Source organism: Terrapene carolina, unplaced genomic scaffold, assembly GCF_002925995.2.
Source record: "Terrapene carolina triunguis isolate 2854851 unplaced genomic scaffold, T_m_triunguis-2.0 Scaffold58, whole genome shotgun sequence".
In the NCBI taxonomy this organism is placed as follows: Eukaryota; Metazoa; Chordata; order Testudines; family Emydidae; genus Terrapene; species Terrapene triunguis.
Window position 1 is genome coordinate 33,940,098 of NW_020664409.1, and position 18,544 is coordinate 33,958,641.

The window sequence follows — 18,544 nt, forward strand, 5'->3', positions numbered from 1 at the left end:
GGAGGGGTTGGATGGCGCGGCAGGGGCCGGGGATAGTCAGGGGACAGGGAGCAGGGTGTGTGTGGATGGGGCAGGGGTCCCGTTCCAAACCCCTAATCATTTTAGTTGCCCTTTTCTGAGCCTTTTCTAGTGCCAGTATATTTTTTTTTGATGAGGAGACCACATCTGTATGCAGTATTCGAGATGTGGACGTACCATCGATTTATATAAGGGCAATAATATATTCTCCGTCTTATTCTCTATCCCCTTTTTAATGATCCCCAACATCCTGTTTGCTTTTTTGACCGCCTCTGCACACTGCGCGGACATCTTCAGAGAACTATCCACGATGACTCAAGATCTTTTTCCTGACTTCTTGTAGCTAAATTAGCCCCCATCATATTGTATGTATAGTTGGGGTTATTTTTTTCCAATGTGCATTACTTTACATTTATCCACATTAAATTTCATTTGCCATTTTGTTGCCCAATTAATTCCAAAACCTCCTCTAGTGACACTTCAATCTGTGACAGTTCCTCACATTTGTCACCTACAAAAGCCGGCTCAGGTTTGGGAATCTCCCTAACATCCTCAGCCGTGAAGACTGAAGCAAAGAATCCATTTAGTTTCTCCGCAATGACTTTATCATCTTTAAGCGCTCCTTTTGTATCTCGATCATCAAGGGGCCCCACTGGTTGTTTAGCAGGCTTCCTGCTTCTGATATACTTAAAAAACATTTTATTACCACCTTTGGAGTTTTTGGCTAGCCGTTCTTCAAACTCCCCTTTGGCTTTTCTTATTACATTCTTGCACTTAATTTGGCGGCGTTTATACTCCTTTCTATTTGCCTCACTAGGATTTGACTTCCACTTTTCAAAGGAAGTCTTTTTCTCTCTCACTGCTTCTTTTACATGGTTGTTAAGCCACAGTGGCTCTTTTTTAGTTCTTTTACTGTGTTTCTTAATTTGGGGCATACATTGAAGTTGGGCCTCTATTATGGTGTCTTTAAAAAGTGCCCATGCAGCTTTCAGGGATTTCACTTTAGTCACTGTACTTTAACTTCTGTTTAACTAACCCCCTCATTTTTGCATAGTTCCCCCTTTTGAAATTAAATGCCACAGTGTTGGGCTGTTGAGATGTTCTTCCCACCACAGGGATGTTGAATGCTATTATATTATGGTCACTATTTCCAAGCAGTCCTGTTATAGTTACCTCTTGGACCAGCTCCTGCGCTCCACTCAGGACTCAATCTAGAGTTGCCTCTCTCCTTGTGGGTTCCCGTACGAGCTGCTCCATGAAGCAGTCATTTAAAGTATCAAGAAATTTTATCTCTGCATTTCGTCCTGAAGTGAAATGTTCCCAGTCAATATGGGGATAATTGAAATCCCCCACTATTATTGGGTTCTTAATTTTGATAGCCTCTCTAATTTCCCTTAGCATTTCATCATCACTATCACTGTCCTGGTCAGGCAGTCTACAATAGATCCCTAATGTTATATTCTTATTAGAGCATGAAATTTCTATCCATAGAGATTCTATGGAACATGTGGATTCACTTAAGATTTTTACTTCATTTGATTCTACATTTTCTTTCACATATAGTGCCACTCCCCCCGCGCACGACCTGTTCTGTCCTTCCGATATATTTTGTACCCCGGAATGATTGTGTCCCATTCATTGCTCTCAGTCCACCAGGTTTCTGTGATGCCTATTATATCAATATCCTTCTTCATCACGAGGCACTCTAGTTCACCCATCTTATTATTTAGACTTCTAGCATTTGTGTACAAGCACTTTAAAAACTTGTCACTGTTTATTTGTCTGCCCTTTTCTGATGTGTTAGATTCTTTTTTATGTGAATGTTTATTATCTGATCTGGCCCTTACATTATCCTCCTCCATCCTCTGCTCCTGACTATAACCTGGAGATTATCATTAGACTCTCCCCTAAGAGAAGTCTCTGTCCGATCCACATGCTCCTCTGCAGCAGTCGGCTTTCCTCCATCTCCTAGTTTAAAAACTGCTCTACAACCTTTTTAATGTTTAGTGCCAGCAGTCGGGTTCCACTTTGGTTTAGGTGGAGCCCATCTCTCCTGTATAGGCTCCCCCCATCCCAAAAGTTTCCCCAGTTCCTAATGAAAGTAAACCCCTTCTCTCTACACCATCGTCTCATCCACGCATTGAGACTCTGAAGCTCTGCCTGCCTACCTGGCCCTGCGCGTGGAACTGGGAGCATTTCTGAGAATGCCACCATAGAGGTCCTGGATTTCAGTCTCTTCCCTAGCAGCCTAAATTTGGCCTCCAGGACATCTCTCCTACCCTTCCCTATGTCATTGGTACCTACATGTACCACGACCACCGGCTCCTCCCCAGCACTACACATAAGTCTGTCTAGATGCCTCGAGAAATCCGCAATCTTCGCACCAGGCAGGCAAGTCACCATGCGGTTCTCCCGATCATCACAAACCCAGCTATCTACGTTTCTAATGATCGAATCTCCCATTACTAACACCTGCCTTTTCCTAGCAACTGGAGTTCCCTCCCCTGGAGAGGCAACCTCAGTGCGAGAAGTAACCCCAGCACCATCTGGAAGGAGGGTCCCAACTATGGGAAGGTTTCCCTCTGCTCCCGGTGACTGCTCTGCTTCCCTGGGCCTTTCATCCTCCTCAACAGCACAGGGGCTGTCTGACCGGAGGTGGGACAATTCTACAGTGTCCCGGAAAGCCTCATCAACATACCTCTCTGCCTCCCTTAGCTCCTCCAGTTCCGCCACCCTTGCCTCCAAAGTCCGTACTTGGTCTCTGAGGGCCAGGAGCTCCTTGCACCGAATGCACACATACACCACCCGCCCACAGGGCAGGTAATCATACATGCTGCACTCCGTGCAATAAACTGGATAGCCCCCACTCTGCAGCTGGGCTTCTGCCTACATTGTCTCCTAGTTAATGAAAGGGTTGTTTAAGCAAAAGGTTTTGAATCTAGTTTGGTTTATACGTTTTCAGGGGAATAAAGGGACACTTGAACACTTCTGCACAGGGAGAAAAGACAGTTAATCCCTTGCTTACTGGGGATATGGCATTGAACCTGCACTTAGTCACAATCAGTGTTCTCTCTGAGAGTCACTTTCCTCTAACCACTGAAATAACATGTATTTGAATATTTCCTGACTGTTGATGAGGGAACCAAATGGCCTTTTTCCTTGCCATGGAGGGATGCTGAAGACCATAGATTCTTTGACGGGGATTCTTGTAAAAACTTCTCTTCTGCCATTCACTTATCCTTCTGGATGGCAGAGACCACCAGGGCCAAGTGTTTTTTTGAGGCACTTGCTTCTACATCTTAGTTTGTTGCTGTTAGGTCCATAGGAATTTCTTTAGCATTCCTCCCATTCCTTGGAGATATCTGTCCTTCCATTTAGGTGGTTTTGCTCCAGTTTACCCATAAATGAGGTTTCTTTTTCTGCTTCCTTCATTAGGGACCAGGATGACTTGAAGAGGGAGAGGTTCATGAAGACAGAGAACTGGTCTTGGCATCCTACTCCTGCTAAGCCAACACATGCTGCCTCCTGCAGCAAGAGGACATAGGATGAAGGGAGAAAGGAGATGGAGGCTGCAACAAAAACCGGACCATTATTGGTCAGAATGAGTATGGTAACTGGTCTCTTCAGAGTCTCAACAAGTATCAACAGCTATGCTGATTTATACCATCCCCTAACTGTAGTTCTGGAATGTTCAGATCTCATATTTACTCCTTGCACTGTATTAAAATTCATATGGATAAAATATCCCTATGAGATAATGGAACTTTAATGGTATAGAAAGTATTTGAGTTGCCTTGAGATGGTATGAGCAGGTAAAAAGATACAGCAGTAATAAAGAGTTTCATGCCTTCTTCCAGAATGGTACAGTTGATGTTTAGTAAAATATTTAATGATAGTTTTTCCACCCCAAGAGGCCTGTTCACACATTGTAGAGTCAAAGTCAAGATTTTCTGAGTGTGAAAGTATTTGTCTGGGTACGTCATTCAAAATACTTCTGCCCCTGCATATATACAGCACACTAACAGTAAACAATTATCAGTGTCTACATACCAGCACACAAATTGTAATTTGCATGTCTAGACTTTATTATATTTGGTTGCAACATACCCCAGACATACAAATCAATGTAAATTTACACTTCATTAGATCTTTTTCTTCTTCTCCAAGTAAAACCAGAATTTAAAAAGAAATGTAGAATTTTAGTGCAGGCATATATTAACATTTTTATAGTGGTTAAGCATTCTATGAAGCCTATCCATTGCTTCATAATCATACCCTATTTTACAAGTCACTGTCTACCTTTAACATTTTGTATGCATCTTTTTCAGGCCTTCAACACTTGTACTCTGAGTGAGGTATGACATCGTTCTTTCAATGAGGTATGATTCAGCTGCAGGGTTCTAACTCTCAACTACAAAAATTCAGTTCTACACAATGGAATTGGGAAACCAACACAAAAAATAACCCAGCTCTTGAGAATTATCTGACCCCATAGACCCCAAAGAGGGAGGAAACACCTGTCCTGTCAAATCTTTTATCAAGTACCTTTTATAATGTGCATTTCTGAAGCAAGATAATCTAAATTTGATCAGTTTACTTTACTTTGTGAAGGTGGGGGTTGAGTGGGAAAAAAGGAGTAGGTTTGAATTTTGTTTGTGCGTATGTGCATGCAAGCTCTAACCAAATAAACCCCTTATTTAAAAAAGTTTCAAGTGTATTTTTCTGATTTAAGCCAATTATAGACATGGATAAATCTATTTCAGGGGAGAATTGAATGACAGTGTCTTGTGTTAGACAGGGTGAGTGATGTAATATCTACATTTCCATCTGTTTGATCTTTTTCCTTTTCCCAATTTTCTTCCAACTGCTCCCTTAGTCTCATCTCATTCTCAGCTTCAATATCATCCCCTCTTTACTCTTGAAGCATTATCTCACGTCTCATCTGTTAATCACAGATCACTAGTTAAAACACATTCTTTTTGTGAAACTTCCCAGTGCTAAGCTTCCACACCAACTTCTTACCACCACCTTCTAAATTGTTTCTCATGGCTTGTATCTAGGAGGTTGAATTAGACGGTAAACTACTTGGGGTAGGGATGTTGTGTTGTTAATTACTGTATGGCACTTCAAAATAAAAAAGGCATCAGAGGTATGTAAGATTAATTAGAGTCCAGTCCACCCACTGAGTTGCCATAACCTCATCTGTAGCTCTTTAAGGCAGGGACTAGCTTTTTCTGAATGTCTGAATAGTGGCTAGCACAATGGTGACCTTGATTGGTGACCTAGATGCTACTGCAATACATACACACTCATAATAAAGTTTAGCAGAATTTTACTATTAGTCATGCTGCAATTATAACTGAAAACTTAGTTAAAGATTTTTTTTTTTTTTTTAAACAACAAAGTATTAAGTAATTCTATTAGGTTACCAATAACAGTTCCTGAAATCTATTTACCACTGTTACAACTCAGATTTCTTCAGCTGAAAATCAAGCATGTTTCACTATGGTATTTACTGGTTCATTTAGCAGAACAATAAATTCTTCAATCCCATAAACACTGTTACAAATATATACTGTACCAACTTCTTGCATCAAATTAAACAGGCGCAACCATTTTTAAACTAAGAGAAACTGAAATCATGTTTTGACATACTCATCATACTTCACAGCAAATTTTCTGGGCGCTCAAGGAAATGTACATTTTAGTCAGGCAAAAACACCATACCAGTCATTTTCAAAAGGGTCCTTCCATAAATTACTTTTATTTCTCATTGAATGAGCACAGAGTCATTACCATATTAATAACAGATATGTTTATTATTACATATCCATCAGTGCGACTTTCAATACCACTTGAAACATGCAAATCGTCCTGAGGACGAATCAGTTTTCCAGTGCTTCTTATTTAATACACAACTGCAAAGCCATTATAAATTACTGAGGAGGTATTTGGTTAAAAAAAATAAAATAAAATAAAACCATACTGTCCATACCATGAATGTATCCCTGCTACAAAGCAAGAGTTTAACAACATTTATACTTTAAAAACTCCAGATAATTCAGGAATTAAAGTTTCACAGGCATACTGTTTGTTGTTGTTGTTTCTCTGTTACATGCTTTTTGCATTTTCTGGAAATCTCTTGTCTTATGAATAAGAATTCTTTCTTTGTAACAGGAGTTTTCATTCAAAGATTGTATTCAATTTAGGAAATGCATCTACAATACTTTAAACCAATTAAAGTTCAGTAAAAACTACTGATGCAGAATAGGTTTTTGAGATTTCTACGCTTATTGACATGGCAATAATACAATTATCTCAAAATAAGGCACTAAAAGGGCAATGCAACACCCATTAAAAGTGTTCTAAGAATAATTTATATTTCAAACAGTGCATACATTTCTTAAATGTCTATTAACTTAATGTACGTTATCACTTAAAACGGTAAGGCAATATGTTATACAATTACAGAAATCATGTACCCCCGAAATATGCTTCCAAACTTGGTTCTTTTGTAGTTAGTTTCTAATGCCTCTAACAGTAAAATAATTCAGTATGGCTTGGCAAATATGCATAGATTAAATGCTTGTTGTCCTCATCCCTTTACACACTTTCTGAATCAGTATTTTGTAAAGCATAATGCAAAGTATTTAACACTTCGATCCACTCTATTATGGTGATTAGCATTAACGCTGTTAAGAGCTCTGCAGTGAAGGCACTGAAGTTCAAGTGAGTATACGGCTTCATTTTTAAGCTAGTTCTGCAGTGTTCAAGGGCACAACTCAGAGTCTTCAAAGAAATTTCTGTTCTTCTCATTTTGAGATATCTTCCTTCTCTGCTCAAGTTTGTGTACTGATTTTGATATAAATATCCTCTCCAAAGGACAAACAGTCCTTTTCTCTCATTGATATGAGGAAAGTTGACTGCATTTCATCATGATTGACAGGCATTTTCTTATAAATCCAAAAAGGCAGCACCTTTTTCATATACCTAGCTAAGCGTTATTTGCTTTAACTTGCATTACATAGTAATAATTAATCTAATCTACCTTTAGGCAAACCCGCAATAAAACACCCTCAGTGCGCTTTTTGTGCCAAAGCAAGAAGGAGAGAGTAACAGCAATCTTAACCCTGAAGCCTGTGATAGTTGTGTTGAAAGGAACAACAGCCTGTCTGCACTGCTCTGTGTGGTTGAAGAAGCCCAGTTTCTCAGACTGCATCCCATGAGATTCCATAAAGTATTGTACATGTGGTTAGCTGGAAGAAAAATAAATACTGCAATTAATGAAGAAATCACAGGGACACTCTTAGTTCATGTTAACCAAGAGATTAAATGAAAAAATAAATGTGTTCTACATATAAAATGTTGCTAACTTTTTTTTTTCAATTTATAACACAGCATAACACTAAAGGCACACTTGCATAACTGTAAATTTAAACACAAAGCTCACATAAAATTCAAAGTAAATATATTTTCTGAGCCATTCAATGAAAATTCATTCACAGTATCATTTTATTTAAGAACAATGTAATGCTTAGTATAAAATTTTTAAAATCACAATTAGATGATACATAAGATTAATGTATGCAATATTGTTGTAGCCATGTTGGTCCCAGGATATTTGAGAGAGAAGCTGCAAGAGGTAACAAACATAAGTTGGTCCAATAAAAGATATTACCTCACCCACCTTGTCTCTCATAAGGTTAATGACATATTAAATTAATGGGACTAAGTTATAGAAAATGACAAAATCACAAAGCTTATATAAAGTTTTGAAGTGTAAATGACCAAAACAATGGACTATCCCTGACATAATCAAGCCTATTCTGTTTGTGTAAATGTTAATATTGCAAATACAGTAATAATCTTACACACTCTCCTTGTAATTTTAAACTATAGTGAAATAAATGCCAAAAATATTAAGAGCAAAAAATGACAACACCCCTGAAGATAAAAAGTTCCATAAAAATTAGTGTGGTAGAAGCCTAAGATATCCTTTTGGATCTTCAGACAGCATTGCTATTGGTAGTAAACTCAATTAATTTTTGGTTTATATCTGTACCTGATGAATAGTTAAAATGAGGAAAACTCTCTACAAGAACTTAAGTATAATGAAGTGGGCATGATAAAAGACTCAGATTTCATGGACTTTTACTCAGTTTATTGGCTCTGATTCAGGAAAGCACTTAAGCTTAACTTTAAAGCACATACCTATTCAGCAACACATCTGAATGAATGCTTAAATGCTTTGGGGCCTGACCCAAAGTTCATGGAAGTCAATAAAAGAACTCCAGATAGACTTACATGCTTGAAGTAAAGACTTAGGTGCTTTGCTGAATTGCGAATTACATAATTGTAAATTAAACAACACAAACACATAAAGCTCACATAAAATTCAAAGTAAATTGCTTAATTCCCCTTTGATCAGGTTCCGACATCTAAGAATGTAGCAATGGTCAAATACCAGGTAAATGCTAAATGTTATATTCCAAGGGGATTACCATCTGTCCCCATCTCCTCCTCCTCAGTTCTGGGAGAATACAGAATTATTACTACTACTACTTTTTTTTGGTAGTCAGGGGCTGTGAGAGGGAGGCAGGAAGAAGGGACAATAAGTCTTCAGTAAGTGGCTTGCATTGTATAATTTACGACAATTAAGCAACCAATCTTTTTCTTTCTAGTATGTAAAAGTGAATTTTTCAGCTGGCTTTTGTTACTAAACCTGTGTTCATTAATTGCCGAAAATAAAATCCCCTTCCCCCACCTATCCCCTAAAAGATGAGCCAAAGCCCATATAGAGAATATTTAGTGATGTTAGGAACATAGGAATGGCTGTATCATGTCACAGCAGTAATCCATCTAATTTCCAACAACTAGTACCAAATGCTTCAAAGGAAGATACAAGAAAGTCCATACTAGAATAACTTGTCCATGGAGAAAAGTTCTTTCCAACCATTATCAGTTAGTTTCTATCTTATGCCCTGGCACATAAGCATTTATAGCCCCCACTTTTTTCCTAATATAACTGGATCTTTTTATTATCCATTTAAATATCTAATCATTTTTGGAATCTTACTAAGCTCTTAGCCTTAATATCCTGTGTCAACTAGTTCCACAGGCTAACTATACTTCATGTAAAAAAGTATTCAGGCGGGGGGTGCCTGCAATAGCTCAGTGGTTTGAGCATTGGCCTACTAAACCCAGGGTTGTGAGTTCAATCCTTGAGGGGGCCATTTAGGGATTTGAGAATTTAGTTGGGGATTGGTCCTGCTTTGAGCAGGGTGTTGGACTAGATGACCTCCTGAGGTCCCTTCCAACCCTGATATTCTACGATTTCCTATTATAAGTTTTAAGTGTGTTGACTTTAAATTTCATTGAATATCCTCTTGTTCTTGTATTATGCAAAAAGGTAAATAGGAGCACCAATTTACTTTCTGCCATTTATTATTTTGCATTCTTTTATCATATCTGCTCTTATTTGACATCTCTAAAATACATAGTTTCGGTCTTTTCAATCTCTTGCAATAAAGAAGCCTATGTATGCATGCCTCCAATAATTTGTGTCACCTGTCTCTGGACCCCTTCTATTTCTGCTAGAAATAGAGCAACACAAGCAATGCTCTTGCCCTACAAACGTTATCTATCCTGGGATATACACTCAATCCTTACAGTATGTGACCGTTAAAATGCAGAGTATGCTGGAAGTTATGTTCTGCAAATAAAATATGTCTGTATTAATCCTGAGGCACAATGAAATGAGATTGCTCAGGGCAGATTTCTTTGCTGATATTAAGTACACCTCCACCAAAAGATTCAGAGTAGGTCTGAGAAGAATATATATTGCCATTAAGGGTTTAACTCCCATCATCCTGGCACATATTGTATTAGTAAAATTCAGATCCTAAATTGTGAGAGCATGTATCTGATTACTGTTTCTTTACAACCGTAGTAGAGGGGCCAGAGAAGGTTTGAGCAAAAGATCTCCAATGAAGTAGAAAGAGAGAAAAACAGATACTTTAGAAAATTAGCTTGAGGGACAATTCTGTTTTCTTTTTTTTCTAATGAAATTCCTTGTTCAGTGTTGGAACACGACGACTCTTTACCAGATTTTTTACTACTGTTACATGACACAAAGGTGTCAATGGGATTAAAAGGGAAGGTTACTCACCAGTAACTTGAGTTTTCTGAAAGGGTACTTTCCCCCATAGATCCACAATCTTTTGACCTATTGAAATGTAGAAATGAACATTTCAAGAAAAATTTCAGATGCACCGAGTGCTGTGTACACACTCTATATAAGCATCTAAAAAAGTGAACTGTATGCCTGTGCTGGTTAAAAAAAGACAAGACACAAGCCAAATTCTCTATAAAAGAGAGTGAAAAGGATTCAGTGAGCCAGTCTTCCACTTCTCAGAAAATTTCGTCCCATTATTTTTAAAGAGTTTGAATGGAAAGTTTCTGTCTTCCCTAAATAATCTGTAAGAATGCCTGGGCAAAGTTCAGATCTTGAAATGAAAAACTCAGAAGCCAAGTAGCTAGATTCAAGGAAGCATGATCTGAGTGAAGAATCTGACAGTTCTTCCAATACAAGAGAATCCAACAAGGGGGCTGACAACTATAATAGAGCTGAGTAGTGGAACTGTTTTGTCTAATGTGACACTATGGCAAAAAATGAAGCTCTTGTCTTAAGTGAGCCTTGAACTAAGTAGAACCAGAAATAGAGACAGAAGATTTTTGTTGTTGCGTGAAGATCCATATCTGTAGAGCCCATCTGCAGATTTCTATTGCTGTAATTTGAAGAATATACAATTTATAAGCTAATTGAATTAATATGCCATAAATTGAAGATGTGTTACTGGATTGTTCAAAATAATCACACAGTAACAGCTATCAGAACCCTCTGCAGAGGGGAAAAGGAGAGCAGAGCATACTTAGGATGGAATTCCAGTAGCCCCCTGATAAGAGAAAACAAAGGATACAATTCTGTAAAAATACAATACAAAAGTAAAATATAAGCAATTTTACAGACACAAATATGACAGTATGCAGGGAACACTGCATAATAGACAGGCAGATATGGGTTGGGGTACCCCAAAAATGTAGTTTTTAAATCAAGCAGTCAGGACTGTGACATTCCAATGGTTATTTTTGTTTTGTATATTTCAAATGATCAACAACAATACATTTTGTTATAAGATACATACATGCAGTATGTTAAATTATTCCCCTTTTTCCTTAATTCATCCTTTAGAAGAAATCTAGGATATGTTCCAGAGAGAGCTATCGAACAATGCGCCTTCCTTTTTAGCGGTACCTTTCCTTATGTTTAGGTAATGCAAAAGCTCCCTTACAAATGTCTACAACCACAAGTGTGAATTCTCCAGAATTCACTATATGAAGATCATTTCAAAGATGGACATACAGAAGCTCTGAAAGCAACACACCAAGTTAAAATAGAATCCCCACATTCTAAGGCAAAGTGAGTGGGAAAGCAAGAATCCTGTGTGAAGATATCTTAAAAGAAGCAGAATTACAAAGTAATGTTCAGAATCAGTTGAACAATCTTAAATCAGCAGTGGGTTCTTTTTTTGATGAGGAGAATTACAGGTTGCCAGAAGTGGAATGTTCTATTGCAGATGGAAGGACACTTAAGGCCTAATCCAAACCTATTGAAGTCAATGGGAGTCTTTCCACTGACTTGTATGGGCTTTGGATCATGACTTTTGTTAGAATGGGTCAAAGGCAGGGTGTCTGGGTTGTCCTGGGAAAAAAGTAGTTGTTTCAGCAATTGGAGTGCTATTTAGGACCTACCAAGTGCTAGAGCCTTAATAGTTGAAGCAGCTAGGGCTTGTTAAGGCATGCACTTTGCATGCTACTGAGTGAAGGGCAGCTCTACAGACCTCATGACGGGGCAATGATTATCCAAATGGTACAGGTGGGATCCCATTACATTCCCAGTGGTATGAGGAAGAGCTCAAATGGTTAATTTGGCAGGCAGAAGTTACGAGTTAGGAAGGTGACAGACAGCTACTTGGCACTTGAAGTGAATAACCCTGACAATTCAAATCTTTGCTAGACCTGAGAAGAAAAACAGACATGATAGTCGAGGTGTAGAACCACCACAGCTCATATTCATGCTTGGAGTGTACAACGGGGATGGCAGAAGTCTGGCCAATCATATCAATCACTTTGAGTGGACTGCAAGAATAAATAGATGGAATGAGGCCACCAAGCTGGATTTTCTGGGTCTGCTATTCCAACACAAAATCAATAAGGTGTTTCAAGGGCTGGCGTCTGACAGGCAATGGGGATAAGCATCTACTAAGAATGACCTACACGGAGTAGTCCCTGGACCAAACCACAGATTCAAAGTATAAGCAAGCGGACTTCAATAACTGGAGACAAGAAAAGGGGAATTGGACAGTGATTTTGGCTATGCCCTCTAACATTCTGCCACCAGGCATTCCCACATTTTAAGGAACAAATGCAGGGTTCATTGTACCAAGGCCAGTTTGTGACCTACATATATGAAAGAAAGACTGGGATAGCTCTTTGAAAGAGGAAGCCTGAAGTACTGGAAGGAACAATCACTGTTGCAAAATTGAAGCTAGCCATAGAGGCTTCAGAAGAAGTGGCTCTGCTCCCTGGGAAGAGGTGGCTAAGATCAAATGCTTACGTAGGAGTGGTACACCTGGCATAATAGCGGTGAACCACAGCACCCCAGGAACTTATGAGCAAGCCATGATTACAGTACAATATTTCCATTCTTGACAATATGCCATATACATAGGATTCCTAGTAGAAGAGAACGATGTCAAGGAATGACTCATAATAAACAAGTAAAAAGGTACTGCTAAGTAAGCTGAGGTTCAACAGAGGGCTTCTGCCTTGACAAAGCAGGAGCTGGATGATATTGCCACACTTAGTGGGGAAACACCTGCTCCACAGAGCCCTTGCTTCATAAATTGTATATCGGTAGGGATGGAGAAATCCCGCTGCTATGTTGTTTTTCAATGGAAGCTCAGTAGGCTGGCACTTCAGAGAAATGTCTATGCCCCATAACCTGGCAGGTGTGTTTGCTCCAAGGCAAATCTAATATGGATCCCACAACATCAATGAATCAGAACATGGGAAAAGGTAAGGCATTTTGCACTAGGAAGAAATTCAAACCATGAGTGCTTCAAAATAAATAAATAAATAAAATTAAAAAACCCTCTAGAGTGAAACTGCCCTAAAATTTGGAGAGTAGAAAGAACACAGCCAACTTAGCTTGCTATATGGAACTGCTGAGGTCCACCTGGGAAAGAATTCTTGAGCTCCTCCTGCAAGTGAGAGTGCCTATGGTGTTCACTCCCCAAAGAAGTTCCTTCTGGGACAGCTCAACTGCTGTCAGAAAAGCAGAACAAAGCAATCTGAGACACACAAAGGGAACTAAATGTCTTTGTTCAGGTGGTCAAATCCTAGACTGCCAAGAACGTCAGTGAATTGTACTTGTATATGTTAACATAGTCAACAGTGATCCTCAAGACTACCTCATCTGGGGAAATGACTTTCAACATGAGCTAGCACTAATTCCAGGAATGTTGCACTAAAGCTCACAGCCACTGCAATGGCAGGAGGAGGAGGATACAAGCAGAAATCTGTGGCCAGTGAGTTAAGAACAATAAGGGTTTTTAAAGTATATGTGGGGGGAATATGTCTAACAATGGTATTGGTCCATTACTAGATGGTAGAATTGTCAATAGTGAAGAAAATACAGAAGTTTTCAATAAGTATTTCTGTTCTATATTTGGGAAAAAGCCAGGTGATCCATTCATATCATATGATGATGATAAAATACTTTCCATTCCAACAGTAACTAAGGAGAAGTAAAATAGCAGCTATGAAAGCTTAACATTTTAAAATCAGCAGGTCCAGATAACTTGCATTCAAAAGAGTTTTAAGAGGAGCTGTCTCTACCATTAATCTTGATTTTCAACAAGTCTTAGAACACTGGAGAAGTTCCAGAGATCTGGAAGAAAACTAAAATTGTGCTATTTTAAAAGGGTAAATGGTATGACATGGGTAATTATAGGCCTGTCCCAGCCTGACATCAGTCTTGAGCAAAACAACAAAATGGGTGACACGGGATTCAATAAAGAATTAAAGGTGGGCAATTAATGCCAATCAACACTAGTTTATGGAAATTAACTCCTGTCAATCTAACTTGATATCTTTTTTAGATGAGATTACATATTTTATAGTTAAAGGTAATAGTGTTGATATAATACACTTAAGACTTCTGTAAGGCATTTGACTTGGTATCATACAATATTTTGATTAAGAAACTAGAATGATATGAAATCAACATGACACATTAAATGGATTAAAAATTATCTGATAGGTCTCAAAATGTGAATGGGCAGTCATTAAGTGGGTGTGTTTCTAGTGGGGTCCTGCAGCGATTGGTTGTTGGCGCTATGCTATATAACAATTTTTTTTTTTTTAATAAATGTCCTTGAAGGAAACATACAACATAATCTGGATTGCTTGGTAAACTGAGTGCAAGCAAATAACGTGTATTTCAATATGGCTAAATGTAAGGTCATACATCTCAGAACACAGGCCATGCTTACAAGATGAGACACTATTTTGGGAAGCAGCAAAGCTGAAAGAAAAAAAAAAAAAAAAAGACTAGAGAGTCATGATGGATAATCAGCTGAACATGCAATGCCTTGGCCAAAATGTTTAATGCAATACTTGGCCTCTTCTGGCCTTATACTCTATGAATAACCTAGCTGATGAAGTCCAGCGGCAGATCCTAAGCCACACCCTAATGTGTTGAGCTGCTCAGCTCATGTTCCAACACAGGCCATTAGAGAAGGTATTGTCAGTGAGATTATTCAAGCCTCTCCCCCCAGGTGTTATGCCCGAGTGCTGATCAGTTCTTGATGTTGAATGGTAGAAAAGTTCTTTGTTCTGGATAGTGAGCTAACAGAAACATGATGCAGAATCAAAATTGGCCTGGCAAGCATCATCATAACACTCTGCCTTATGAAGAGTTTGTACCTCAGAGGCACAGGAAAAGTGAGAACAAAGTATAAATACTCCAAAGTGTCTCCCCACATCAGAACACTAAAGGACCCCAGTTACCGCTGATGCGACAAAGCAACTTCCCTTCTCTGAGTACCAGGAGAACCTAGTCAGAAACTTGGCATCTAGAGATAAAAGAGGCATCAAACCCTTCATGCAGTGATGCCCAGCACTGCAGCTCCTCCCTTTCATGGTGCTTGAATGCCAATGGCTAGGCACCAGGTCACCTCACTTCAAGGTGCTATGGCTATAATGCTACAACTCCAGCATATCTCAACTCTACAGCACTGGTTCAACGAGACACTCCATCTCTGTGACAGCGGTACACATAGGCAACTCCATGTCCCCTAGGCAGAAAGGCACATCAGATTCATGGTGCCAACACAGAGGTCAAAGCACTAGTGTATCAAAATAGTTATGCAATGAGGTGGAGACAGATGCATCAAAATGCCTCATCATATCAGTGTGATTATTCTGAGGCAGATGCACCTCTTCATCTGAAGCCAGTGAGCCAGGATGCCTCTCTTGTATGCCACCAGTATGAGGCAGAGATGACAAAGCACTGGAGTGCCTCTTCTGTGTGGTGCCAATGTGTTGAGGTAGATACGTCAATGTGCCCCTCCTGCCTGTTGCTGGGGTTTTGAGGCAGAGGTGGTATACTTAAGATTACTACCACTACATGGTGTTGCTGAGTCTAGGCAGAGGTATTTACTCACCAGAGTTCCTCTTTTCCCTCGGCGCTAATATATTTAGGCCAAGGCATTGATGCCTCTTCTGATTTATGATGATGTGCCAAGGTAGAAGTTCCAATTACCAGAGTGTCTCAGATACATTGAGACACTGGTGTTCTGGTGCACCTCTACTGTTTGGCACCAATGCATCAAAGCAGTGGTCCTAGTGTGCACTTACTGTAAGGCAACCTTCTGTCCCTCTCTGCTTCTGGGCTCAAGTGCTCTTCCACCTTAACATCCTGATAAAGTGGTCAAATACATAAAGCATCTAAACCCTAAAGCAATCCTTGGCCCGTAAGTGGAAGAAATGCCTTAACTCTGGCTAGGGATAGATTTATAGAGTTTTGGAATCTGGTGACAGAAGGTCCCTGGACCAAGCATATGCCATCCAGAAAATATTGCCAGGTACACCTCAAGTGCTATGTGGTGAGGGAATGGTGGAAGTAGTCTTCACAGATAAACCCCTGAAAGAGAGCAATATAAAAGGAGAAACATGATCAACAAACTACCCATACTAACAAATTAATTGAGCAAAGGAGATGTCCTCATTCCTCATCAAGAGGTGAATATAGCTGGACCACTTGGTAATAGTGACCATAATATAATTAAATTTAACATCCCTGTGGCGGAGAAAACTCCACAGCAGCCCAACACTGTAGCATTTCATTTCAGAAAGGGGAACTACACAAAAATGAGGAGGTTAGTGAAACAGAAATTAAAAGGTACAGTACCAAAAGTAAAATCCCTGCAAGCTGCGTGGAAACTTTTTAAAGACACCATAGTAGAGACTCAACTTAAATGTATACCCCAATTTAAAAAACATAGTAAAAGAATCAAAAGAGAGCCACCGTGGTTAAACAACAAAGTAAAAGAAGCAGTGAGAGGCAAAAAGGCATCCTTTAAAAAGTGGAAGATAAATCCTAATGAGGAAAATAGAAAAAAGAGCATAAACTCTGGCAAGTGAAGTGTAAAAATATAATTAGAAAGTCCAAAAAAGAATTTGAAGAACAGCTAGCCAAAGACTCCAAAAGTAATAGCAAAAAATTTTTTAAATACATCAGAAGCTGAAAGCCTGCTAAACAACCAGTGGGGCCACTGGACAATAGAGATACTAAAGGAGCACTCAAAGACGATAAGGCCATTGCGGAGAAACTAAATGAATTCTTTGCATCGGTCTTCACAGCTGAGGATGTGAGGGAGATTCCCAAACCTGAGCCATTCTTTTTGGGTGACAGATCTGAGGAACTGTCCCAAATTGAGGTGTCATTAGAGGAGATTTTGGAACAAATTGATAAACTATACAGTAATAAGTCTCCAGGACCTGATGGTATTCGCCCAAGAGTTCTGAATGAACTCAAATGGGAAATTGCAGGACTATTAACTGTCATCTGTAACCTATCATTTAAATCAGCTTCTGTACCAAATGACTGGAGGATAGCTAATGTGATGCCAATTTTTAAAAAGGGCTCCAGAGGTGACCCTGGCAAATACAGGCCAGTAAGCCTCACTTCAGTACCAGGCAAATTGCTTGAAACTATCGTAAAGAACAAAATTGTCAGACACATAGATGAACATAATTTGTTGAGAAATAGTCAACATGGTTTTTGTAAAGGGAAATCATGCCTCACCAATCTACTAGAATTCTTTGAGGGGGTCAACAAGCATGTGGACAAAGGAAATCCAGTGGATATAGTGTATTTAGATTTTCAGAAAGCCTTTGACAAGGTCCCTCACCAAAGGCTCTTAGGCAAAATAAGAAGTCATGGGATAAGAGGGAAGGTTCTCTCATGGATTGGTAACTGGTGAAAACATAGGAAATAAAGGGTAGGAATAAATGGTCAGTTTTCAGAATGGAGAGAGGTAAATAGTGGTGTCCCCCAGGGATCTGTACTGGGCCCAGTCCTATTTAACATTCATAAACGATCTGGAGAAAGGGGTAAACAGTGAGGTGGCAAAATTTGCAGATGATACAAAACTACTCAAGATAGTTAAGTCCCAGGCAGACTGCGAAGAGCTACAAAATGACTCACAAAACTGGGTGACTGGGCAACAAAACGGCAGATTAAATTTAATGTTGATAAATGCAAAGTAATGCACATTGGAAAACATAATCCTAACTATACATATACAATGATGGGGTCTAAATTAGCTGTTACCACTCAAGAAAGAGATCTTGCAATCATTGTGGATAGTTCTCTGAAATCATCCACTCTATGTGCAGCGGAAGTCAAAAAAGCAAACAGAATGTGGGGAATCATCAAGAAAGGGATAGATAATAAGACAGAAAATATCATATTGCCTCTATATAAATCCATGGTACACCCACATCTTGAATACTGCGTGATGTGGTCGCCCCAACTCAAAAAAGATATATTGGAATTGGAAAAGGTTCAGAAAAGGGCAACAAAAATTATTAGAGGTATAGAACGGCTTCTGTATGAGGAGAGATTAATAAGACTGGGACTTTTCAGCTTGGAAAAGAGGCAACTAAGGGGGGATATGATAGAGGTCTATAAAATCATGACTGGTATAGAGAAAGTAAATAAGGAAGTGTTATTTACTCCTTCTCATAATACAAGAACAAGGGACCACCAAATGAAATGAATAGGTAGCAGGTTTAAAACAAACACAGGGAAGTATTTTTTCACGCAACGCACTGTCAACCTCTGGAACTCCTTGCCAGAGGGTGTTGTGAAGGCCAATATTATAGCGGGGTTCAAAAG

The 18,544-nt window shown here is 39.1% G+C and overlaps 1 protein-coding gene across 2 annotated transcripts in view; it reads right to left on the reverse strand.

Moving 5' to 3' along the window:
- Window positions 1-5,406: 5,406 nt before the first annotated feature.
- ROCK1 (Rho associated coiled-coil containing protein kinase 1) overlaps window positions 5,407-18,544 on the reverse strand; it is a 178,554-nt gene continuing 165,416 nt past the window's right edge. The window contains exons 33-34 of one of the 2 annotated variants that reach the window (XM_024210772.3): window positions 10,187-10,243; window positions 5,407-7,274 (exon numbers count right to left, since the gene is read on the reverse strand). In XM_024210772.3, the coding sequence (XP_024066540.2) occupies window positions 7,271-7,274; window positions 10,187-10,243 (61 nt within the window). In that variant the 3' untranslated portion in view covers window positions 5,407-7,270. The remainder of the gene's footprint in view (window positions 7,275-10,186; window positions 10,244-18,544) is intronic. The other variant, XM_024210773.3, reaches the window with a different exon arrangement.